We start from the raw sequence: 27,991 nt of genomic DNA, 5'->3' as shown, positions 1-27,991 counted from the left end.
CATGATTTCAATTCAACTGCCACTGGTCTATACCTCACATTACGTGACCTGTCAGGGTGCAAGATGGAGAAATGAAACATCAAGAATGAATGAATGGATGAATGAATGAATGAATGGAATTTGTACTGACTGTTAACTTAAAAGCTGTAATACTAATAATTTAAAAATATATTATCAAGTCTTATTTTGGGGCAACAAATATTTTGATAGAAAATTTTTATGGGTTAACCGGTTACGGTTGGGTTTTTAACATCCAGTTAACCGGTTCAAGAATTTTTGAACCGTTACATCCTTAAGTTAGGAGCCATGGTGGCTCAGTAAGATGTTGGCTCGCTAACCTTGAAGTCCTGTGTTCAATTGCTGTGTTTATAACACTATATAGAGTTATTTTAGGTCTAAGAAAAGTGTTCTGTTTAATATAGAAATCTTTACCTACATGATGTGTGACGAAAACTAGGGTAATGAAGTAGTTTGCATTATCCTACTACTAACTTAGAGTCTAGACTTAGACTAACTCACCCCCAGTTATGTCAGTATCCATTTCTGGAAAGTAGGGTATTATCGTCCAGTCATCTCGGGCACAGATTAGTACAATTAACTAGAATAATGTTGACGTTAAACGGTGCCTATATGAAACACTTACCCAAAAATGGTAATTGTCCCGCCCCAATAGCTGCTGCATTATACTTCTATATATTATAGAGCGGGTTTGATTTACCTCAAACAATCATTCGGAGCTCAAGGGGAACATACCTATAGCCTCCTCGGCTTAGAGGCTAGGGCGAACACATCATCCTAGATTAGTACAATTAACTAGAATAATGTTGATGTTAAACGGTGCCTATACGAAACACTTACCCAAAAATGGTAATTGTCCCGCCCCAATAGCTGCTGCATTATACTTCTATATATTATAGAGCAGGTTTGATTTACCTCAGACAATCATTCGGAGCTCAAGGGGAACATACCTATAGCCTCCTCGGCTAAGAGGCTTGGGCGAACGCATCATCCTAGCGCGAACCTTATGTAGAACTAACAAGAAGTATGTGGCTCTTGTTACGTTTAAGCCGTTAGGTCTGAGTTAGAAAGGATATTAAACTCAGACCGTGGAGATTTTAATTACTCAAAAAGTAACTATCATAGATATTGTAGTTTCGTGTATGTGACCTTTGTAGTTTGCTGTATTCGTTAGATAAACTTAGTAACAACATAAACGGTGTTCCAGAGTCCATTAATTGATGATTGAGATAATTGATCCAACAACAAGAAGTCCAAGCAGGTCCTAGACGATCATCTGTCCCCATAGTGTCACAGCTAATTCCTTTTTGGTACCGCGACATAGGATAGTGTCAAATGTTAACCAAGAAAGTTCATCGTGATTTACCGGCGTGGTTTCCTGTCGTCATGAGTCCTGTTGGAGCAGAACAGTAGGACGTTAAAACCCATTTCATATGTATATTGAGTTTATAATACAAGTTATATTGAGTTCATGATTTTGAGCGTATAAGATATTAGTTGAACTTGTTAAAGGGACAATAACACTCTGGCTGGCTTGACAGCTCCAGAAAATAGAAAAATAGTCTTAATCTAAGTACTAGATGTGTTAGTGTCTTACCTGATGTGTTAATTATCCATTAAATCCTATTTGAATTGCCCAAATGGTTCGAAAGTATTTTTCAATTCCAAATCCAGTTGAATCGTCTAACATCAGACGATTCAAATAATCTAAGAGTCATTTCTATCAAGGGAGGTAATAAACTCCAGATTTGATTGACTTCCTGTTCTAAAAATAGCTTTCCATGATGTCATAAGGGGGATATCCTCAAGTGTTGTGCGGTTTATTGTTGCAAATAAATAAATACATAATGTCAACGGGAATGTGAAAGGAAATGGGGATTAATATGACTTGGATTACCAAACAATTAATTCAAACTTATTAATAACATTCTAGACAGTCCGTCTTAGGTCTAATTAGCCTGAATTGTATATACACATAGAGGTGTCAATCAGCTAGATCTCTATCTATCTATTGTCATTGACTACATGTATTGTCCTTGAGTTCGAACAGTGTGATTTTTTTCCTTCGATTAACAAGTCCAATTAACCTTTGTACGAATTGAAGGAGAAACTGAAAATAGAGACTCATCAAGAAGTGGCAAAGCTGTTATTGGACAGGTAGGCCTAATTTGCAAAATATTATCATGAGAATCTATATTCAGCTTATTATTACCATTGGAATGGGAAACGTTTCGTTTTGAAAAATATTACTGTTTATAAATATTATATCTTTATAAAACGTGGGGATCACGGTAGCTATTTGGGTAAGACGCTGGCTCGCTAGCCTGGAGGTCGGGTGTTCGATCCTTGCATTTACCGAGAAAGTTCATCCAGAATTTCCTACGTGGTTCCCCCTTGTCAGTGATGCAGGACAGAGGGCCTGATAAGGACAGCTGTCTAGTCGTTCGAGGGGACGAAAAACTGAGGTCCCGTGTACACATTGGCCTGCACGTAAAAGATCCCTTTACATTTGCAATTCGATATAAGAGTAGGCCGTAGTAAAATTTCCCTCATAGCACACTGTATGGTGTATGCCCGTCTTCATTAGCCCAGTTCGGAGCAGAACAGTAGGACGTTAAACTCCATTTCATTTTATAAAAGATGTGAAATATTGTTTCTATTTCTTTACCATTGTTTAAATCGCTAATATTTGGGACCTAGAAATTGACACAAATGGGTCGCAACGTTTATAATAATGTAATATATGTGTACATATAAACTTATTTACAATTTACATTCAATCATTTCTGTTTTTACTGTTAATTCTAATCAGTTATGTTCGACGAATTGCCCCAGAAGTATCAATGAGACGGCAATCTATTTATTATGCAGGCTCTCCACCTAAGAATATGGGGTCACCGTCCTGACTTGTGGAATATGTCTAGCCCTGTTATTTGAGTCCTTTGTTACAAATGGTAAACATGTAAAATGTTCATTTTTTTTATATATATTGGATGTCAGAAGCCCATCTTTTCCCAGTAAAATCACAACATCAATGTCGATTTAAATTGACAAATAATTTTTGTCAGACTTTCGATGATATTGGGTTAGAGACTTAGCTACTGTACTTTAATCTAGATGGTTGAATATCTCATATGAGCTATGGTTTATTAGTAACCTGAATTTAAATTTAATTATTGTAAGGGTTTTTTTTACTATCTTGTATAATAACTAATATTAACAGACAATTTTTTGATGAATGACTGGTGAATGTATTTATTTTTTCAGCTATTAGCGGAATTTGTGTGCCTTCAAATGCTGGAGCACTGCATGTTTCAGAACTATCATCCATTCATGGCAGGTAATGTTTGTACAGCAACTAATTAATTGTTTTTTGACAATTATGTTACATGTAGATCATCCTGGGCTGTTTCATCCAAAAATTACATGGGTCGTTTCATTCCACTTATATAGGGTTGTGTTTCATCTCACTTATATAGGGTCATTTCATCCCATAAATTTAAAAACGAGGATTATATGAAAAAATACGAACACAACTTTTATATGTATCTTTTAATGGTCTCGAGCGAGACATTAAGTAATATATTGTAACAACATGAGGGCCGTGAGACCCGAATGTTTTTACAATATATTACGCAATGTCTTAAGCTCGAGACCATTAAACAACTTAAAATACAGACACTTGCACGTGCTTTGCAATGAAATACGTCACTCGAGTTCAATATTTTACCAAGTTACGCTTGGCACATTGCCCGTGCGATTATTTGAAATAATGGTACTCCAACATCAAAGGATGACGTCACATCTGTATTTTAAGAATTTTTAATATTTTATTTATATAGTAATAACAATTTTATCACTGTTTCGAATTATTCAATGACATTATTGTCTCAGTGACATTATTGTTTCATTCACTTTGCATATTATATCTATTATTACTACACCTTATTTTTTGTCACAATATTTTTCCAACGCTGTGAAAATCTTGGTTGTTGGAAAGCTACCAGACACTTTCATCATTAACATACTGGTAATGATATCGTCACTTTTATACATGATAGTACCAATTATTACAACTAATTTTGTTTTTGTAGTACTGATACAGACAAGGGAAAGAACAGGCCTCCTGAAATGTCTACAATCTCTGTAGGAATAAGCCCCTTTCAAGACAATATAACTCAAGAAAAGTAAGTACCATAGTAAGTTTGATTGGATAGATGAGTTAAATTACAACATTAGAATTAATAAAGTGTTGTAAAAATTAAAAATGTCTGGCACGAAACAAGAATTTGTATTAATTGCCAAACCATCCTGGAACAATTTTGATGTCTTGAATTTACTATCTTTATAGGGCCAGACTCGATGATAAAGGCAAAATGGGGCGAAAATGACCACTAGACCAGGATGGTCCTCGAAAGATTGCAGACACAGGTGCAAAACCCCAGCCAGAACCAACTTCAGAGACAGCCAAGAAACAGAAAACCAGATTTTAATGTAAGTATTTTCATAATAATCGTCTTCGATTAAAACACATGCCATTTCTGTCTTGAAATGATAATCCTAATTTCAGAACATAACATAACAGGGTTTTTAGCGCTGGAAAGTATGCATAGAGTTTACTTTCAAAACATTGTTCAATAATTGATAAAAATCGTTTAAGAATTACATAAATGAGTTAGTTAGTACTATGGCTTAGTTTAATGGTAACAGGTTTAGTTTCTCCGAGAGGCGTTTAAAAATGGCTGACCCGTTCACTTATCTACGACTTTTACTTATTAGACGAGCCGTCTGCTTTCCCGAGATACGTTGAAAAATCAACACACTGTTTACTTATCTACGGCCATTACTTATTAGATGAGCCGTTTACTTTCCCGAGATACGTTAAAAAATCAACACACGATTAATTTATCTACGGCGTTGAAAAATAAGATGAACCGTTTAATTTTCCGCGAGCCGTTTATCCGGGTGCCAGTGAAGTCGTCCACAGTGAAGTCGTCCACACCCATTGATGGAGTCGTCCACAAGGCATTGGTGATGTCGTCCACAACTATTGGTGATGTCGTCCACAACTAAGAATAAGGCTCGTACACAATTTACTCGTACTCAACTATTGGTGATGTCGTCCACAACTAAGAATAAGACTCGTACACAATTTACTCATACTCAACTATTGGTGATGTCGTCCACAACTAAGAATAAGACTCGAACACAATTTACTCGTACTCAAAACGTCGATGTTATTGTTTGTTTTGTTAGTTTGTTGTTCACCGATGTTTTTGCAATGAAGTATACTTGTATTTTGTATTGTTTGTTAATTGGTGTTATGGTTTTAGCATTTTTGATTGTTTGATCAGTATTAACGATGTTTTTTTAATAAAGTATATTCGCTTTTAATTGACGTTATGATTGTAACATTTTTGATTAGTATTAACCCAGCAAACAATTAAACATCTTTTAAACGTATTAAAAACGTTTCAGTTAGGTTTTCAAAACGTTTATTTTCAACGTTTGAAACAACGTTGTAAAAAAAACATTTCACAAAACATAAAATAAACGTCTTAAAAACGTTGTTGGATATGTTAATTTGAATGTTTTATCGACATTTTTTAATTAAATATAAAAAACGTTTTTTTACCCTTTAAAATAGTTTCTTTCTCAGTCATATATTTTTGTTTGTGCTTTACACTTTAACGTTTGAGTTGATTGTAAATGCTGATGTCATTATATAAAAGTAACACCTCTGTATTCTAATTGGATTAATTTTATTTTCATTCTGTTGCCCATATTGATTCAAACAAGTGCCACCAGCTGAATCCTCAGATTTAAAGGCCTAATAGAGTCTATAACACATTACGACAACACTCTTTAAAATATGGGAATTGTATCAACAGGGGGAAAAAAGTGTATCGGGGCTTTTAAAGGACGTGCAGGTCGTTTGGTAGCGGTATAGGAATTCATTTGTGCATGGGGCTTGTTATATTAATGAAATTGTTATATTAATGAACTTGTTTATGAATTTGTTATTTATTGAATTTGTTATATTAATGATTATTTATTGAATTTGTTATATTAATGATTATTTATTGAATTTGTTAAATTTGTTTATGAATGTGTTATTTATTGAATAAAATGATTTACTTTGCCGGGAGAAAGGGTGACCACGCAGAAAAATTATACTAATTAAAAATACATTATGTGTCCCGAAAGTAAACTAAGTCGTGTGGACGACTCCACCAACGTATTACTATAACCAGAAATTATGCCAAGTCGTGTGGACGACTCCACCAACGTATTACTATATCCAGAAATTATAGTTTTGCCGGGAGAAAGGGTGACCACGCAGAAAAACTATACTAATTAAAAATACATTATGTGTCCCGAAAGTCGTGTGGACGACTCCACCAACGTATTACTATATCCAGAAATTATACTAAGTCGTGTGGACGACTCCACCAACGAGTGTGGACGACTCCACCAACGGGTGTGGACGACTTTACCAGATTTTTCGTGTGTACGACTTTGCTTGTGGACGACTTGACTGGCATTCGTTTATCCGATCGGTTAATTTTTATTACGGTTATTTACATATGAAGTACTAATATAAAAAGGGGAATATAAAAAATGCACACCCATAGATGATCACTTTACCGTGGTCGTAGTATTATATATTATCCACTATCCTATAGTATTCCATCACTGACAAATAAATCAAAAATCGGTAAATCACGTCCCAGGTAACTATACAATTGGAAATCGGTAAATCACGTCCCAAGTAATGTATCTTTTTTAAATCACAAATGAATTAACTAGTCTTCCATCTGTACACGTGTTCATAAGTTGAGCTTCAATGACAGTGCGATAATCTCGCGAGACTGTACATTAGACTGGCGTCAAAAAAGGTCACTGTCAATCTCTATAGACAAGCTGTCGCCCATTTTCAGACAGCGTAATTACTTGATTGGGGGCTTCTGCGCAATTTAGTTGATTATTGGGTACAGGTGTTAAAGTTTGTGACTGATTCAAAATCAACATTCCCGAAAAAGAAAAGGGTTTATAAATAAAACAGAACATATATTTAGATATGACAATCTAATAACAAAAACCAATTGTATGTATTTATATGTATGTACACTTAAATACTAAAAACAATCACAAATAACAGCATGAATACTAAAAACACAACACTGGTTTATAAATACAGAAATAGCAGCATGCACAAAAAGAAATCAAAATTGGAAAACAATCAACGGATTTATATATAATTTAATAAAAAAAAAGCAAACTGTATGTATTGATAATGTAAATGAACCATTTAAATCCTATACCACAGTCTGTTAAAATTGTTAATAAAAATCTGTGTCTTTAAAAATCTTCCGCTCGATCAAAATTCAGAGCCAAGCCAAACTAAGCCAGAGTTATTTTAGTATTCAAAATAAACGCAACTTTTATGTTGTGAAAGTCGTCGTTTATCTACGATTATCAGATTATGTGTGAAATAGCTTTATTTAACGCCCGCTTCCACCGAGGTGATATCACAGACAATTATCATATTAGTCACTAATCTCCTCTTAATCTATATTCCCATACATATTAATTACAGAAAAGGCCTGTGTATTATGAGCTATTTACCTTTTGGTCAGCCGGTTGTTATTTGGAATATAGGATGGAGTTATGTGTTAACTTTACTATGACAAAGGGAGAAGACGCCCTCTCTTCTCTAGACAGCAAATTTATAAGTGTGCTTTAAGAAACTTTTGGTATCCGAGGACCTTTTTATTTTGTGTTTTTAACAATTTTCATGCGTAAATAATTTAATTAAATCAACCTGTCCATAATATCATATCCATTGTATTGGACGTTAAATCTTTAATGAACAACAACAACAACGTCGTAAATGAACGTTGTTACAGTATAGATTAATTATTTGATTGGTCGAATGCTATTGTTTTATTAATTCACACCTGTGGTCAAGTGCCTGGGTGCCATATGAAACCATGTTTTTGAATATACATGTTCGTAAGTACAGTATGGATTAATTATTTGATTGGTCGAATGCTATTGTTTTATTAATTCCCACCTGTAGTTACCAGCCGGGTGCGGGTCAGTTCATCCCACAACCATTTCACCTCGGACTGTTTCAAGTTTTTATAAGCCTTGAGTCACAGACTCATTGGGAGAAACAAAAATATTTACAAAACAAAACAAAAAAAGCAATACAAATATCCATATATACTATTATATACTCTTTAAAAATAACAAACTGAAGATTGGTCTTCATATAAATTCATTACCAACCGGTTTCACAACATAGTGATCATCAGGGTAACTTATACATTGTATAGCTAATGGTATAGCGTTGACAATGGCAAGGGACGTGATTCATGGCGTCATACGCAGTAAATGTGACGTCAACATGATTTCATGTTAGTTACAGTTTAATTTAGGGGTATATCCTTCAATAAAGTATTGTTCTTTGATTTTCCTCAGCTCTTCTTTCTCTGTGCGCATTTTGTATATAGGACAGATTGTGAACTGGGGATTGCAATTCTTTGCGCATTCATCTATATGTGCGCTAAGGGGTATACATCTATAATATGGGGTTTTAATTTGTTGTTTATGTACTCGGACTCTTGCTCTCAATACATCCCCCGTTTGACCAATATATTCTTCCCCACAACCAGCGCATGTTATTACATATATTAGGTTTCTAGAGGCGCAAGACATATTTTCCATTATTATGAATTTTGAGTTATTCCTAAAGGTGAATGAATTTACCTCCAAAATGTGTGAACATGTGCCGCAATTCGGCCTAATACATTTCGTGATACTTCCACCTAACACAGGTTTTTGATCAATAAAGCACGCTTTTGATAACAGTTGTTTCAGATTTTTGCTCTGCCGTTTACTGTTTATCATTTTAGTACCTTTTAGAGCATGTTTTATCTTTGGACATGTGTCTAGCGCCTGTACATAGTTTCTCACATTTGGATAAACATTTGGGTTGTAGGGGTTGAATGTAGTTATAATAGGTAAGACTGCCAAATTGTTTTCTTGTTCCCTTTGTTTTGGAGGATCTTCTCGGTTAAAAGAACGGGCCTTTCTTATAATATCTAAAATGATATTATCAGGATACCCTCTGGCTTTTAATAGTTTCTCTAATTCTCTCAGTCTTAAGTCTAGAATAGTGGGGTCTGATACTATGGTACATATTCTACGGGCTGGTGAAGATGGAATGCTATTTTTAATATGGCGTGGGTGGCAGGATCTGTAGTCTAAATACTGTTTGGAATCTGTAGGTTTATAGTAGATATCAGTTTCTATTTGTCCTGACTTTATAGTTACCATTGCATCTAAGAATGGTAACTTTTCATTGCTATCTTCCATTGTAAATGATAGACTTGGATGTAAGTTTTGGAGTATATAATGTAGGTCTTTCAAGGAATCATTATCTTGAGTCCACAATATAAAACAGTCATCCAAAAATCTTTTCCAATTTCGTTTGAATTCGTTTTCGAATTCATCTCCAAAGTGTTGGCCAACCTTACGGTATAAAGACTCTTCTAGGTATCCTAGTACAAGTGTAGCGTAAGTTGGCGCCATTTTCGTTCCCATGTCTGTCCCCTTTATTTGTTTATAATAGTTTTCATTAAAATGAAAATTATTATTTGTAAGAATAAATTTTACACTTTCTATAATGAAATCTTTTGAAATTCTCTCAGGTAACTCATGGGAGTGTTTATGTAACCAATAATGAATTGCTTCTATACCTAAGTCATGAGGTATATTTGAATAAAGGTTAGTCACATCAAATGATACAAACTTGGTATTTTGATTTGTCGCTGAAGGGAGATGGTTGAGAAAATCAGTTATGTCTCTTAAGTAACTTTTCACATGTTTTGTTAATGGTTTTAAGAGGATGTCTATAAAGTTGCTAAGTCTATGTGTTGGGCATTGAGGTCCCGCTATTATTGGTCTTAGTTTCAGATCCCTAGGGTGTGGTAATTTGACATAGGCTGAATTTGAGTGTTGGCAACCTTCCTTTATAAACACAGTATTACAAACAAGAATCATGATATGGAGATTAGAGTGACGGTATATTAATTTTTACTATTCCGTTTATTAGAAAAATATAAAAATCTACCAGGGTTTACAAGTTCAGATACATTTTTAGTACATAAAAGATTAAATAATTTAAAAACACTGGGGTTCGAATAATAATACTTTTTTTTTATATATTCAGCCAAATTAAAAACTTGACAATGATGAATTTCAACAATTTTTTTTTTTCTGGTAAGTCAAATAAATTTTAAAGTGTTTCTAACGATAGTAAGTAGTAAGATAGTAAGAGGCCTTTAATTTCATAAATTGTAAAGTCACGTGGATCACGTGACTTTTGAGCATATAAAGATGAAAAACCTGAAAACACGTGCAAACACAAACTCGTGAGGTCAATCGATGCAAGTTTGCTTAAACTGAACACGCACACGTAACTTGAACTGGAAAAACAAATTAAAATTGTTATTTTCATCTTTGTTAGAAAATGCCGCGCCTTTCAAATGTAGAACGTCTACGTGCTATAAGTAGGCTCTATGCTGGTCAGTCTGTGGTCACTGTTGCAAGAGCCTTTAATTGTTCATGCCAGACAATAATTAATCTTAGAATGAGAGTGCTTCAAACTGGAACTATTGCCGACCGCCCAAGGGCGGGAGCGCCACGTGTGACGTCACTCCAAGAAAATCAAGCAATACGATTACGTCATCTTAGAAACAGATTTGTCACTGCAACCTCCACAAGTAGAGAAATGTTTGGTGGAATGGTAACTGCACGAACTGTTCGAGCTCGGACCAATATTGACACCTCTTCATCGCCGTAACCGACTTGTGTGGGCCACAAGACACATAAGATTTACTCAAAGACAGTGGAATTCGGTTGTCTTTAGTGACGAACGTTACGGTCAAGTATGCGTCAGAGAAGTTGACCGATTTGGTGGCGGCAGCGTCATGGTTTGGGGTTCTTTTTGTGGACATGGACGTTCTCCTCTTGTTGTTGTCCAAGGGAACTTAAATGCTGTCCAGTACAGGGATCAGATTTTGCAACCTGTTCTTCTTCCGTTTATGCAGAGACATGGGCCTGGACTAACGTTTCAACAAGACAATGCTCGACCCCATACAGCAATTGCTACCTAGAATTCTTTAAGGAATGCCGGTGTCCAAGTCCTGGATTGGCCGTCGCTTAGCCCCGACCTTAATCCTATTGAACACATCTGGGACGAACTGGGTCGACGTGTTCGTCAGCAAGTGAATCCACCACTGTCGTTGCAATACCTTCAACATGCTCTTGCTGAGCAGTGGCAACGTCTTCCTCGGGTAGTGTTTACTAATGTTCTGAGATCCATGAGAAGACGTTGTGTAGCAGTACGAGGCGCAAGAGGAGGCCACAACCGTTACTAAACACTTTATTCCGATTGTTCTCCAAGTCTGTGAATTTCATTTTGGGGGGTACTGTGACACTGACATCACGAACGTTATCAATGTCAAGGACTATCGGCGAGACGTATTCTTGCTTTCTGTTGATGTCAAGGTCGTCTGTGCACAACATAACACTAAAATAGTTGCCTTAAACCAAATATTAAAAATCTAGTCCCAAAAATCCCGAGTGTCAAGTTTTAAATTTGGCTGAGTATATATTATTATCTCAGACTTTTATAAATAAAAACAAAATGGTACTCAACTTCAATGTCTTCAAAATTAAACAATGTACATAATCGTTTACTTCTCTCATTATATTTAGTACTATATCGTAACCTTTAAATACTTAAATTATGACTGGACAAACGGATTCTTGTAATTCAAATTTCTCAAAACACTCCTGTCTAAATATGTCTAATAATCTTTGTCTGATGATATGGTACAATTTGTGTTTATGCGATGAGCAGGTTTTTCCCATAAATCTCACAAGCCAAGTTCCTTCTTAACATTCAGGACCCACGGGTCATTATTTATTAACATTAGAGTAGCAAGAATTAAGTAAGACATTAGTAGAAGAACGTATTTTAATCCAGTATTTAAATATCCGTAATTTTCTTGTAATGATTAAAGGGAAACGTCCAAGTTCATAATAGATCATGTGGAAATTTGTGGTTGTTCTTGTATCTAAGATTTTCCTAAGGTACCTTAAATGTATTTGTTCTATATCATGTCCCGAATGAAAACCCCATAATTTAGAATACAAAAGATAAAAGTATAACAAATACAAAGTTCAGTTACAATATTAAAATAATTTTCATTACAAACCTTTGAGACTGAGAAGGAGCTTTTCGACCCTGTTCAGCAATGTGTTTTTGTATAAATAGATATTAACCATTAAAAAAAATTTATCGGGCTGTTTCACCCCCCTTGTTATTATAATTAACTGAGTTGTACTTATCGTTAAATAAACTGTTACATAAACAATAATGTATGGAATAAATATGTTTTACTCCTCGATTTTTGTTGATTAACGATCACGACCAGGATTAGTTCACCGCTGTATGTTCGTATTGTTTGTTAATTGGCGTTATGATTTTAGATCTTAGGTCAGTTCACCGATGTTTTTGTAGTAAAGTATATTCGTTTTGTTTTTATACGCTCCGTCCGTCCGGCGGTCCGGCGTCCACAATTGCTTGTGGACGCTCTAGAGGCTAAAGTTAATATCCGATTGACTTTAAATTTATACACAGTGTTTAAGGTCATGAGACGAAGAAGCCTATTGATTTTCAGCGATTTCTGATAATTACTGCCAGAGTTATGGCCCTTGATCACTTCAAAAAATCTTATGGACGCTCTAGAGGTCAAAGTTAATATCCGAATGAGTTTAAATTTATACACAGTGTTTAAGGTCATGAGACGAAGAAGTTTATTCATTTTCAGCCATTTTCGATAATTACTGCCAGAGTTATGGCCCTTGATCACTTCAAAAAATCTTGTAAATGCTCTAGAGGCTAAAGTTAATATCCGATTGACTTTAGATTTATACACAGTGTTAAAGGTCATGAGACGAAGAATCCTATTGATTTTCAGCGATTTCTGATAATTACTGCCAGAGTTATGGCCCTTGATCACTTCAAAAAATCTTATGGACGCTCTAGAGGTCAAAGTTAATATCCGAATCTTGTAAATGCTCTAGAGGCTAAAGTTAATATCCGATTGACTTTAAATTGATACAGAGTGTTTGAGGTCATGAGACGAAGAATCGTATTGATTTTCAACGATTTCCGATAATTACTGTCAAAGTTATAGCCCTTGATCACTTTTAAAAACCTTGTGACCCTCTAGAAGCTAAAGTTATCATCCGATTGACTTCAGATTCATACACAGAGTGTAAGGTCTTGAGACAAACAAGTATATTGATTTTCAATGAATTTTTATGACTTGAACAGCCAAATCCATGATGTTAAAAGTTTTCTATACTAAACGTTAGCATGGGGCAAAACTTTATAAAAACCAAACAAATTCTAATGGTTTTCTGATAATTACTTAATGAGTTGTTACTCTTAATCAGATTTTAATGTATTATAAATGTTTCATTACCGAAAAAAGTAAAAATATGTGACAACTCTTGTTGACTGCCCGGACGAGTTAGCTGCTGTGGGCTTATGTTTCGTTGCCAGGCAACCTATCTTTAGATTTGCCGTTATGATTTTAGATTAGTTCACCGATGTCTTTGGTATACTCGTATTGTTTGTTAGTTTATAATGTCTAACATCATTTATCTTCTTTATGAAAAAAGGTTTTTTATAATTACATATTGGCAGCTTAATCACTCGCCAAAATACATCATGGACTCTACATATTGCACAGCCCCAATCAAGTGGTTACGTTGTCTGAAAATGGGCGACAGCTTGTCTATAGAGATTGATAGCGACTGTTTTTTGCGCCAGTCTAATGTACAGTCTTGCAAGATTATCGCACTGCTATGGAGAGCTTGACTTATAAACATGTGTACATATGGAAGACTAGTTGTTAATTAGTACTCGTACCTATGAGTGTACCTATGACTTTTGTAAATAAACTATTTATAAAAAAAATAAAAAAAAAATGATGGATTTGGATTTCCGTTATGCTACTACTGTATTGCTAGTATTAGTTTTCAAATTTGTATGACTGATTGAAATTAGCATAAATTGGTTTAAACAGTAAAAAAAAAAAATAATAACACCTAGTGCACCAGAGCTCCAAAGCTATTGCTGAGTTTATCATAGATAAAGTAGCCTAGCCCAGACTCGTACTGATAACACCTAATGCACCAGAGCTCCAAAGCTATCGACTAAATTTATCTCAGATAAAGTAGCCTAGCTAAGACTCCAAAAAGACTTCCTTTCAAGGAGCCAAACTTACGGCTGTGGGGAAGGAACTAAAGAGTAAGTGGGGTATTACTAACATACCCGACTTAAAGATCACTGTGTCAGGCCAACTTAGACTTGCCTTAAAAAGTAGGTCTGAGGTGGATCTGGCGCTGGCTCAGAACGTACTTCTCGGTATGACCGTGACGGTGTCCGAACCGATCACCTTGTCTATTGATAAGGTGGTTGTTCATGGGATACCGACCGAATATACCGGGGAGGAAATTCTGGAAGATCTTACAGAGAGGGGGTACCATGCTACCCCCAGATGTCACGAGAAAAGCAGTTGACTTCCAGTCACTTCTCGACCAGCTTCCTCAGGGCGAATTTGTGTTTTGCGGGGATTTCAACGTAAAACACATCCTGTGGGGGTCACCGAGGAATGACGGTCGGGGGATTAGCCTATGCTCAATAATAGAAGAAAACGACCTATGCGTACTGAACGACGAGAGCCCTACTTTTGTTGGAGGAAATACCCCACCTTCACACCTGGATCTCACGCTCTGTACGCTTGGTATGGCAAACCGCTGCGACTGGCAAGTACACGAAGATGAAACACTTGGCAGCGACCATCTACTGATAGAACTCTGCATCCAATGTGAAACAACCAGGGAAGTCTATAACGGGAAACCCAATTGGAAAATAAAAGAGGCTGATCGGGCTAACTTCCGTGTAGGCTGCCTTGGGTGGAAAGAAGAAGACATCATCGATGCCAACATCGACGTGTACGCAGCCAACATCACGAGTGCTATTATATGTGCCGCAGATGACTCCATTCCCAAGACTTCTGGAGGGCAATCAAGGATTAGAAAACCTTGGTGATCACCAGAATGTCAGAAGGCGGTTAACGAAAGAAAGAAGGCACTACGCCTACGGAAACGCCACTACCACCAAAACTACCTGAAGTTGAAATACGCCGCAAGAGGCACCATCCGGAAGGCACAAAGCGGACACTGGATGACATTCTGTAATGCGTTGAATCAAAAACACGCAAACAGATGCCGTCTGGAAGAAGCTGAACGCCATGAACGGGAAGCGCAGATCATTCAACATACCAAACCTAAAGAATGGAGATGAGTACGTTACCAACGGCAATGAAAAGGCAGATCTACTTGCAAAAGCTTTCGCTGACGCAAGCAGGGACGAAAACCAATCACCAGAGTTCCTGAAGAGAAAGGAAATCTTTTACTCACAGCACCCTTCATTAGAAATTGAACCTAATGAAGGGGCTAAATCAATCAATCTACCCTTCTCTGAGGAGGAGTTAAATAAGGCTCTTTCCCTCAAGAAGGATAGTGCGGCTGGTGAGGACAAAGTAAAGTACTTGATGCTCAAACATCTGCCTAGAAATACCAAAAGGATAATACTAAGCTTCTTCAACACATCCTGGCTGGCAGGAGAGGTACCTAAAGAATGGCGTAAAGCCAACGTCATCCCTCTTCCAAAACCAGGTATAGAGAGAACAAAGGCAGAGTCCTATCGACCAGTAAGTTTGACATCCACACTGTGCAAAACCTTGGAAACAATGGTTAACATACGACTACAGTTCTATCTGGAGAGCAACCGACTGATCGACAAAAATCAAAGCGGGTTCAGGAAAGGGCGTTCAACAACGGACCACTTGGTGAGACTACAGCAAGTCATGTCGCAGGCACTCCTCTCTGGGAACCTGTTATGTGTCGTGGCTAGACGGGCTGCTCTTCAAGTTAGGACGTATTGGTATAACGGGCATAATGTTTCGGTGGATCAAAAGCTTTCTGAGCGATAGAAGGATACAGGTGAAAGTTGGCAGATTCCTGAGTGCCGGGCAAACATTAGAAAACGGCACGCCTCAGGGGTCGGTTATCAGTCCCACTCTCTTCAATATCATGATCAACGACATACAGAAATCTTCCTACTTCGACGTCAAAACTGAGTTAGCTAAATTTGCTGATGACAGTACCATATGGAGGAAAGGGAGGAACTTCTGTGAACTACAAAAGAACATGCAGAAGGCCTTAGACAAATTCATGGCATGGGCAAATGATTGGGGATTCAAAGTCTCGGAGAAGAAAACAGTCGGCATGCTTGTAAGCAGGGATAGAGGGATAAGCAGAATGACTCTGTGTATGAACGGGAAAACCATCGAGTTTAAAGACCAAACCAAGTTCCTTGGCGTAATCTTTGACCGAAGGCTGACCTGGAAGCCGCACATCGACGAGACTGTAGATAGATGTACCAAAATCCTAAACTTAATGAGGAAAATAACGGGCAGCACTTGGGGGGGCCAACAGAGTTGCACTAATGATGGTGTATCGTGCTCTAATACGATCTTTATTAGACTATGGCTCTCTGGCCTTCATGAACTGCGCGCCATTACTCTTAAGGAAGCTTGACACCATCCAATACAAAGCTCTGTGTATTGCGACTGGCGTAGGGCAAGGGACTGGGAGAGAGGCACTACTGCAAGAAGTCGGGGAGTTGCCCCTATCCCTAAGAAGAAAAGAACTAGCGACAAGGTACTGGGCTAAGATCCCCAACCTTTGTCAGTCTACAAAATACAAGATATGTGAGAGATCCTAGAAAGAAAAGCTTCGGCCAGGGTATCAGGGAAACAATCAAGGAACTGCGACTGGGGGAGCTTGTGATAAATGAACACGACCCCCCAGCGATCGCCCCTTGGACGCTCCCTATACCGCCGGTTAATGTAGATCTACTACAGAAAACCGACAAGAAAAACAACCCCACTGCTGCACGTGCTTTCTCTCTAGAACACCTGGAAGACAACTGGCCGTCTGATGACTGGGACCATGTGTACACGGATGGCTCACACAATCCTGAAAGGGGCACCAGCTCGTTTGGAATATACCTGCCAAACGGGGAACAGGGAATAAGCAGGAAACTGGCCAATAACTGTTCAGTGTACACTGCAGAGCTTGTGGCCATTCGTGACACTATATCATGGATTTCCCATCAAAAGACTAGTAAGTTCGTCATTCCAGGCGACTCTCTGAGCAGTCTGATTTCAATCCAAAATGACAACTCGGACTCAAGACCAGGGCCTGGTTCCTAGAAAATTCTTAAAGTAAGCACAAAGTCATGCTTCACTTTTTCTTACGTAAGAAACTTATAAAAATACCGTCCCTAGAAAATTCTCAAGACCATTCTTACGTAAGCACAAGTCAAGTATAAGTCTAAGCACATTGTGACTGGTAAAGTTTACCATAAACTGAGACTGCGATGCTCTTTAACGTCATAAAAACAACTTTGGTATTAAATTTGTCGTCTGATTCGTTGACGTCATATATAATGGTTCATTTCGATGCATTTGACATGTCCCCTATACACATATAAAATGTGCCACAAGATAAAAAAACGCAGACACGTACAAACTAACTGAATAATTGTGAGAGCGCCTGATCTTAAAGTATCCTGGGTGTTTGTAGCCTATTGTTTACTAATTGGCAAATAAATAAAATGGTTTCAGGGTAGGCCTAGAAGCGAAATTTTCTATAGCATTCTTAATTTGAAATTTCTTCTGGAGAAGGATTTTCTCTGTCTCTTTGGTATCAAAAGGTGTCGGAAATGCCGTCGAATAACTCTACCGTCAGCCATCTTTTTGAAGCATAAACAGACTTAAGGTTGGTAAGCAAGCCGTATACCTTGCTTGGGACTTGTGCTTAGATTGACTATGTTTAAGAACGAAGTTGTGCTTAAGTTTTTTGTTGGAACGCATAATAACGTTCTTGTGCTTAGAATGAAGTCTACTTAAAATATAAGCACAAGAATGTTCTTAAGAATTTTCTGGGAATGCAAAGTCTACTTAAATCTAAGCACAAGAACGTGCTTAAGAATTTTCTAGGAATCGGACCCTGAAACTGCAAATCTTCGAACAAATCCCCGCCCTAATGGACACAGTTGGACTAAGTAGAATAGTGAAGTAAGAGGGGGTCACGGTTAGACGGGCCCGGCATCTAAACACTAAACTACATAGGGGATTTATACCAAACTGGCAGGATAGTGGAGTAAGGGGGAGTCACGATCAGACGGACTCGGCATCTAAACACTATTCCACCAAAAACAGACACCAAACCTACAGAGTGGGATAGTGGAGTAAGGGGAGGTCACGATAAGACGGGCCTGGCACCTAAACACAAACCCCACAAAGATGACATCTACCAAACTAGCAGGATAGTGGAGTAAGGGGGGGTTACGGTCAGACGAACTCGGCACCTAAACACTATTCCGCAAATAAAACTGATACCAAACCCAGAGAGTGGGATAGTGGAGTAAGGGGAGGCCACGATAAGACGGGCCTGGCACCTAAACACTAAAACGATGACATCTACCAATCCAGAAGCAGACGAGATCATCTACCAAACGATATGTTTTATATTAAATAAAGGGAAGAACTTCCCACTAAACCAAATCCATGGCCTAAGGCCAAATGGAAAGATTGCAAAATCATTTTCTAAAAAACAGGAATCAGCTTCGGCTTTCCTATGTCTTGTCTGCGATATCACTTATGTGGAAGCAGACGTTAAACACCAAGAACGAACGAACAAAGACTAGTTCATTCATTTGTGATTTAAAAAAGATACATAACCTGGGATGTGATATACTGATTTCCAATTGTATAATTACCTGGGACATGATTTACCGATTTTTATACGCCCACATTGAAATGTGGTCGTATATTGTCGTCGCCCCCGTCCGTCCGGTGTCCACAATTGCTTGTGGACGCTCTAGAGGCTAAAGTTAATATCCGATTGACTTTAAATTAATACACAGTGTTTAAGGTCATGAAGCGAAGAAGCCTATTGATTTTCAGCGATTTCCGATAATTACTGCCAGAGTTATGGCCCTTGATCACTTCAAAAAATCTTGTTGACGCTCTAGAGGTCAAAGTTAATATCCAATTGACGTTAAATTTATACACAGTGTTTATGGTCATGAGACGAAGAAGCCTATTGATTTTCAGCGATTTTCAATAATTACTGCCAGAGTTATGGCCCTTGATCACTTCAAAAAATCTTGTGGACGCTCTAAAGGCCAAAGTTAATATCCGATTGACTTTAAATTTATACACAGTGTTTAAGGTCATGAGACGAAAAAGCCTATTGATTTTCAGCGATTTCCGATAATTACTGCCAGAGTTATGGCCCTTGATCACTTTAAAAAAATCTTGTGGACACTCTACAGGCCATAGTTAATATCCGATTGACTTCAAATTTATACACAGTGTTTAAGGTCATGAGACGAAGAAGCCTATTGATTTTCAGCGATTTTCGATAATTACTGCCAGAGTTATGGCCCTTGATCACTTAAAAAAATCTTGTGGACGCTCTACAGGTCAAAGTTAATATCCGATTGACTTTAAATTTATACACAGTGTTTAAGGTCATGAGACGATGAAGCCTATTGATTTTCAACGATTTCAGATAATTACTGCCAGAGTTATGGCCCTTGATCACTTTGAAAAATCTTGTGGATGCTCTAGAGGCTAAAGTTAATATCCGATTGACTTTAAATTTATACACAGTGTTTAAGGTCATGAGACAAAGAAGTCTATTCATTTTCAGCGATTTTCGATAATCACTGCCAGAGTTATGGCCCTTGATCACTTGTGGACGCTCTAAAGACCAAAGTTAATATCTGATTGACTTTAAATTTATACACAGTGTTTAAGGTCATGAGACGAAGAACCCTATTGATTTTCAGCGATTTCAGATAATTACTGCCAGAGTTATGGCCCTTGATCACTTTGAAAAATCTTGTGGTCGCTCTAGAGGCTAAAGTCAATATCCGATTGACTTTAAATTTATACACAGTGCTTAAGGTCATGAGACGAAGCAGCCTATTGATTTTCAGCGATTTTCAATAATTACTGCCAGAGTTATGGCCCTTGATCACTTTAAAAAATCTTGTGGACGCTCTACAGGTCAAAGTTAATATCCGATTGACTTTAAATTTATACACAGTGTTTAAGGTCATGAGACGATGAAGCCTATTGATTTTCAACGATTTCAGATAATTACTGCCAGAGTTATGGCCCTTGATCACTTTGAAAAATCTTGTGGATGCTCTAGAGGCTAAAGTTAATATCCGATTGACTTTAAATTTATACACAGTGTTTAAGGTCATGAGACAAAGAAGTCTATTCATTTTCAGCGATTTTCGATAATTACTGCCAGAGTTATGGCCCTTGATCACTTCAAAAAATTTTGTGGACGCTCTAAAGGCCAAAGTTAATATCTGATTGACTTTAAATTTATACACAGTGTTTAAGGTCATGAGACGAAGAAGCCTATTGATTTTCAGCGATTTCAGATAATTACTGCCAGAGTTATGGCCCTTGATCACTTTGAAAAATCTTGTGGTCGCTCTAGAGGCTAAAGTCAATATCCGATTGTCTTTAAATTTATACACAGTGTTTAAGGTCATGAGACGAAGAACTCTATTCATTTTCAGTGATTTTCTATAATTACTGCCAGAGTTATGGCCCTTGATCATTTCAAAAAAATCTTGTGGACGCTCTAGAGGCCAAAGTTTATATCCGTTTGGCTTTAAATTTATACACAGTGCTTAAGGTCATGAGACGAAGCAGCCTATTTATTTTCAGCGATTTACGATAAGTATTGCCAGAGTTATGGCCCTTGATCACTTTGAAAAATCTTTTGGACACTCTAAAGGCTAAAGTTAATATCCGATTGACTTTAAATTTATACACAGTGTTTAGGGTCATGAGATGAAGTCTATTCATTTTCAGTGATTTTCGATATTTACTGCCAGAGTTATGGCCCTTGATCACTTTGAAAAATCTTGTGGACGCTCTAGAGGCCAAAGTCAATATCCGGTTGACTTTAAATTTATACACAGTGTTTAAGGTCATAAGACAAAGAAGTCTATTCATTTTCAGTGATTTTCGATAATTACTGTCACAGTTATGGCCCTTGATCACTTTGAAAAATCTTGTGACGCTCTAGAGGCTAAAGTTATCATCCGATTGACTTCAGATTGATACACAGAGTTTAAGAGCTTGAGACGAACAAGTATATTGATTTTCAATGAATTTTTATGACTTGAACAGCTAAATCCATGATATTAAAAATCAAACAAATTCTAATGGTTTTCTGATAATTACTTCATGAGTGTATTATAAATGTTTCATTACCGAAAGAAGTAAAAATATGCGACAACACTTGTTGACTGCCCGGACAATTTAGCTGCTGTGGGCGTATGTTTCGTTGCCTGGCAACCTATCTTTTATTTATTTGTCAGTGATGGAATACCAAGTTTATAGGATAATGGATAATATATAATACTACGACCCCGGTAAGGTGATCATCTATGGATGTGCATTTTTATATTCCCCTTTTTTATTCGTACTTCATATGTAATTAATCGTAATCAAAATTAACCGATCGGATAAACGGCTCACAGGAAATTAAAAGGTTCATCTAATTTTTAAACGCCGTAGATAAATTAATCATGTGTTGATTTTTCATCGTATCTCGGGAAAGTAAACGGCTCGTCTAATAAGTAAAGGCCGTAGATAAGTAAACAGTGTGTTGATTTTTCAATGTATCTCGGTAAAGCAGACGGCTCGTCTAATAAGTGAACGTCGTAGATAAGTGAACGAGTCGGCCATTTTTAAACGCCTCTAGGAGAAACTAAACTCGTCACCATTAAACTAAGCCATAGTACTAACTAACCCATTTATGTAATTCTTAAAAGATTTTTATCAATTAACGAACGATGTTTTGAAAGTAAACGCTATGCATACTTTCCAGTGCTAAAAACCCCGTTCTAAACGATACCAAATCCCTAGTGTACTACTCTATTCCCTGTACCACCACATAACAAATTATCTGTAGGCTGCAAGTCTTCTCCTTCGATTAATGTCTTAGTCCATATCAGTTGCTAGTACACCGTTTCTATATACATTAGCAAGATCCAGAACTTGTGACTCTAAACAAGACTGTTCAAACTCCTGAAAAAATTAAATTAAAGATACATTATGCGAGATTAGATAACGAGTTGGCAGTTCTCACTATAATAGTTAAAAACTAGATAATGTAAAGGCAATTTGCTGAAGATTTCAGCCAAATTGATCCACTATGAACCGAGAAATAAGCGATCGAAAGTTCCACATAGCCTTGGTCATCATTACTAAAGTCGGTAAGTTATGCAGCAAATCGGATCATAATCCAACAAATATCGCAGGTTAGCGTTGACATCGACAGTTGATTATGGTCAGGATACGTTAATTAATGTCTAATTAATAGTTTGTATAACATTTCAGGCCTAAAGAAAAACCTACAATAGGCAGATTTAGCTCTTGCATAATGTATATTTAACTATTTTTAAAATCTATTTTCAGTAAACTAGCCAATTTGAAGTGACTGAAATGAAGGCTGCAGAACTTCCTGCTGCCGGTACTACCCGGACCAATGACATTAATTTTTGTGGATGAAATATATCAAAGGATATTATTACAGAAAAAAATCACTTACTGGTGGTAATGAAATACAATTCTCTGGTCTGGTACCGCAACATAACTTCTCAATATCTGTTGGCATATCTCCACATCTGTCATAGGAACACCAGTCTGGTGCAGTTGAGGTTGGATATGGGGGTTGGATTGGCTGTTGGTTTCTTAGTTCTTCAGAAATGTCAAATAAAACTGCAGGCATTTTTTCAGCCACAGACAACAAAAGTATCCTACATCCATCCACTTACCAGTTTCTGAAATTATTTGAAAATTATGTTTGCAATTTGTAAATAATTATCTCTGGGCTTACATACTGTGTAAATATTTTATATAATTATGACCAGAAATGATCATATATATATTTGTTATATAATTACAAGAAAGTGTGTGAATAATAATCCATTGTGAGCTTACAAAATATTTCTTTATATCTTAATCTTAAAAATTTGGTTTCATAAATATTCTTGCTTGCTGTTTCTGTGTATATATTTTACAACTATTAAAAAAAGAGTTTTCTAACCTTGAGTCCCTCAGTTTTTTTCTTTTTTGAGTCTTTCGACCCTCTCCCTTGTTGACTCAGTTTTCCCTTTTTGTCTTTTCCCTCTTTTTGGTCTCGGTGGGGTGGTTTTGAATGACGTTACATGTAATTGCAGCTTCCGTTAAGATCTAATTGTCCTTGATGTAGATGATGCTGTTTATGTTGAAGGTTGGGCAGCATGAGTTGCTTCTGGCATAATTGATAAAGTAAGTAATAGTGGGGGGGGGGGGGTGTCAACATCTGGTAATGAATTAAATGATTCCACCTGGCATTCCCGACACAAGAATGGTAGATCACTCCCAGTTTTGACTGACCTCAAATAGACAGCTTTCGAAATACCTGTAAAACCAAAATGCAAAATGAATAAAAAAAGGATTTTCTTAACTCATAGAAAATTCGAGCCAATAAACCTAATTAATAGCCTAATTGCACACAAGAAATTTGTCGGGCCTGTTCTACATGTCTTAGGTGTCCATTTACCACAGGAATCACAAGTAACTGCTTCTTCATTGGCACCAATGAATTTAATACACACATAGGACACTGTCAGTCATAATAATTATCAAGTTCAAAAGTGCAGAAATAAATCTGATGAATGATTCATTTAATTTGATATTATTTATATATTTTGAGATTGAAACCATGTTGCAACTTCAAGAAGTTTAAAATAATCAGCTTCTATGATTACTCATTATCAATTTAAAAAATGCAGGTGCATGAATCCATATCGGTATTAGGTCTAATCAAAGCTAAAAATGAACCCAATCATCAAATTTTAAATATAATCTGTCTGTTTGATCGATCAATTTGGTACCGGTAACCAAACCAAGTGCAGTCATGCAGTGAGTCGAGTGACTGATAATAATTTAGTCGAAGTAGGCCTACCATTACAAATGACAATCATTCAATCTAAATTCCAATCATTCACTTCGCAGTTCGTTGCGGACTTTGAAGCCATTAGAGCATAAGTGAATAATCGTAATGAGTATAAACTTACCAGGAAAAAAAATGGATTCATGGTTTGGCATGAATCGTAGCAGTTCAAGTTCCATATCCTCTAAAACTGGGGGGGGGGGGGTTGGATGGCTGAATGGTTAGCGTGCACGCGATGTATCATAAAGTCTGTCATTGAGTCGACTGGCGTGGTTTCGAATCCCCGGTTGTACGTGACAAGGAGTAGGGTCGCCTGTCCAACCTCGTGGGTTTTCTCCGGGTCCTCCGGTTTCCTCCCACAGCTAAAGATCCCTACGCGCAAACGAATTATGGAAATAAAATTGAACCATATGTTAGTCCCGAAATGACCTAGTTTGTGTCGAGTGGACGTTAAACCCCATTTCACTCTCTCTCTCTCCCTCTAAAACTGTCAGCTAGATGTATAAACATTACAGAGCGAGGCGTATTTGACGTTTTGCGCATGCGCTACAATGGGATTCTCTCTTTTCCGCTTTGTAGACTGTTTTTACCAGTCTCTTATAGTGAACTTGGAGAACACCATCCACCCAACGGAATTTTTCCATTTTTTTTAAATACCGTTGATAGATCATGCATATATCACTAATGAATTGGGATATTGTATAATAGTACAATTTGTTGACTAAAATGAAGATTTGGACATATTATTCAGTTACAGCAAGAGTGTTATTGTCCGTTTAAAGCGATAATTTCATATTTTCTAAGAAAGTCAAAACATAATTATTTCTATGTCTTTTGCTCAATAGGTTGTCAACTCACTTTTATACGATTATAGGTATTATTCTCCCTCTTAAAAAATCCTTTGACCCCGAAAATAACACAATTACCTCCCTTGTTTTTCTATTTTCCCCCCCCCCCCCCCATGGAATAGCTATCTTCAAACGTTTGAATTTAAAGTTGAAAATGATATTTTTGCCAATTTCTCAACTGGCAATAGTGAATTATAGGATTAATAGGATTATTCTTTAACAAGGTAGGACTGTTTATAGATACCATCTATTTTAAGGCTTTATTTTAATAAATTTTAAAAATATAACATAAAAATATGAAATTGCAGCTTTAATATATGAGATGTATATTTCAGGCTATTTTGAGTGTATGCGATGTATATTAAATGAGAAAGTACCACCTAGTATAGAAGATAGAACAATAATACCACCAACACCAGTAGCTAGTAGTATATTTGATCTGATTATGAATCCAATACAGTTTGCCGCTTCTTCATCAAATAAACAGTTCAGGTACATGTATAACTAAGCTAATCCTTGTTCATAGCCCTTTTTATTACATCCACATTGTATTTAGTTCTTCATTCCTGAAGAAGTTATTATTTTTACTGATGGAACAGTAGCTTGTGTGAAACACTATTGTTATTCTCATTATTAGGGTTTCACACTGCGTAGCTTATGTGAAACACTATTGTTTTTGTTAAGATTATTATTAAGCTATCATATTTCATATGAAAACTTATTGTTTTTGTTAAGATTATTATTAGGCTTTCAGACTTTGAAAGACTATTGTTTTTACTAAAATTATTAGGCTTTCAGACTTTGTCTGAAAGCCTATTGTTTTTACTAAAATTATTATTAGGCTTTCAGACTTTGTCTGAAAGACTATTGTTTTTACTAAAATTATTATTAGTATTAGGCTTTCAGACTTTTGTCTGAAAGACTATTGTTTTTACTAAAATTATTATTTTTTTCCGCGGGAGCCTATTTCTCCAAGATCGAAAAAGGATATCGATCTGGAACCAAATTTTCTATCGGGAAACCATGTGGTGGCTACTTGATAAAACAATTTTGAAACTTCTGCGCAGACCCGAAGTGGCCGAATTTCGTGCCGTGCATAAAAATTAAAAAACGGCCGTAGCTTCGTCAATTCTGTACCCATTTTCATACAAATGACATTTTCAGAAACCCTGAGTCTTTTCTCGGACGATAGCAGTTGAAAATTTCGAAATTTTGAAACTTCGTCGCTGACTTCTGGCGTTCGAAAAATGAAAAATGTTGTTTAAGAGACAATTTTTGTTATTTTTCAAAATTTTCAAATTTGACCTACATTTTTATACGCCCACATTGAAATGTGGTCGTATATTGTCGTCGCCGTCCGTCCGTCCGGCGTCCACAATTGCTTGTGGACGCTCTAGGGGCTAAAGTTAATATCCGATTGACTTTAATTTATATACAGTGTTTAAGGCCATGAGTCGAAGAAGCCTATTGATTTTCAGCGATTTCCGATAATTACTGCCAGAGTTATGGCCCTTGATCACTTCAAAAAATCTTGTGGACGCTCTAGAGGCCAAAGTTAATATCTAATTGACTTTAAATTTATACACAGTGTTTAAGGTCATGAGACGAAGAAGCCTATTGATTTTCATCGATTTCCGATAATTACTGTCAGAGTTATGGCCCTTGATTACTTTGAAAAATCTTGTGGACGCTCTAGAGGCTAAAGTGAATATCCGATTGACTTTAGATTTATACACAGTGTTTAAGGTTATAAGCCGAAGAAGCCTATTGATTTTCAGCAATTTCCGATAATTACTACCAGAGTTATCGCCCTTGATCACTTTGAAAAATCTTGTGGAAGCTCTAGAGGCTAAAGTTAATATCCGATTGACTTTAAATTTATACACAGTGTTTAAGGTCATGAGACGAAGAATCCTATTGATTTTCAGCGATTTCCGATAATTACTGCCAGAGTTATGACCCTTGATCACTTTGAAAAATCTTCTGGAGGCTGTAGAGTCTAAAATTATTATCTGATTGACTTTAAATTTATACACAGTGTTTGAGGTCATGAGATGAAGAATCATATTGATCATATTGATCACTTTAAAAATCTTGTGACGCTCTAGAGGCTAAAGTTATCATCCGATTGACTTCAGATTGGTACACAGAGTTTAAGCTCTTGAGACGAACAAGTATATTGATTTTCAATGAATCTTTATGACTTGAACAGCTAAATCCATGATGTTAAAAATTTTGTATACTAAACATTAGCATGGGACAGAACTTTATAAAAACCAAACAAATTCTAATGGTTTTCTGATAATTACTTAATGAGTTGTTACTCTTAATCAGATTTAAATGTATTATAAATGTTTCATTACCGAAAAAAGTAAAAATATGCAACAACTCTTGTTGACTGCTCGGACGATATAGCTGCTGTGGGCGTATGTTTCGTTGCCTGGCAACCTATCTTTATTCGATTTAAAAAAAACGTACTATTATATCACCGTTACACCATAAGGATGGCTGAGTTCGAATTTCGTGAAAATCGGCCCAAAACTGACAGACAAAATGGCCGCCCCTCGTTCTCAAATAGCGTAAAAATATGGTATATCAAGGTTGTGGACCCTATAGAGGTCACAATTTTTATCCGATTTTGTTGAAACTTGAAATGTAAGTTTATAACCCAAAGATCTCCGTTCCTTTCGATATTCGCGCTTATCGGACCGTTACTGCCTGAATTATGGCCCCTGATTGTACGAAAAATCGAGTTTTTAGCTTTTGTACCCTATAGGTCATAATTTTTATCCGATTTAAAAAAACGTTTTATTATATCACCGTTACACCCTAAGGACGGCTGAGTTCGAATTTCGTGAAAA

General features: G+C 36.6%; 1 protein-coding gene and 1 long non-coding RNA gene across 2 annotated transcripts in view; both read left to right on the top strand.

Annotated features, from left to right (window-relative positions):
* Positions 1-27,991, top strand: part of LOC126817143 (ubiquitin-protein ligase E3C) — a 477,264-nt gene that overhangs the window by 121,231 nt on the left and 328,042 nt on the right. The window contains exon 8 of the mRNA XM_056100098.1: positions 25,466-25,622. Coding sequence (XP_055956073.1) covers positions 25,466-25,622 — 157 coding nt within the window. The remainder of the gene's footprint in view (positions 1-25,465; positions 25,623-27,991) is intronic.
* On the top strand, positions 236-23,625 carry LOC130012355 (uncharacterized). Its single transcript, XR_008787790.1, has 4 exons — positions 236-3,358; positions 4,113-4,205; positions 4,370-4,512; positions 22,761-23,625. It is a non-coding gene; the product is annotated as an uncharacterized LOC130012355 (long non-coding RNA).

This window comes from Patella vulgata, chromosome 4 (assembly GCF_932274485.2).
Source record: "Patella vulgata chromosome 4, xgPatVulg1.2, whole genome shotgun sequence".
Taxonomy (NCBI): Eukaryota; Metazoa; Mollusca; class Gastropoda; family Patellidae; genus Patella; species Patella vulgata.
This window is presented reverse-complemented; position numbering and strand designations above follow the sequence as displayed.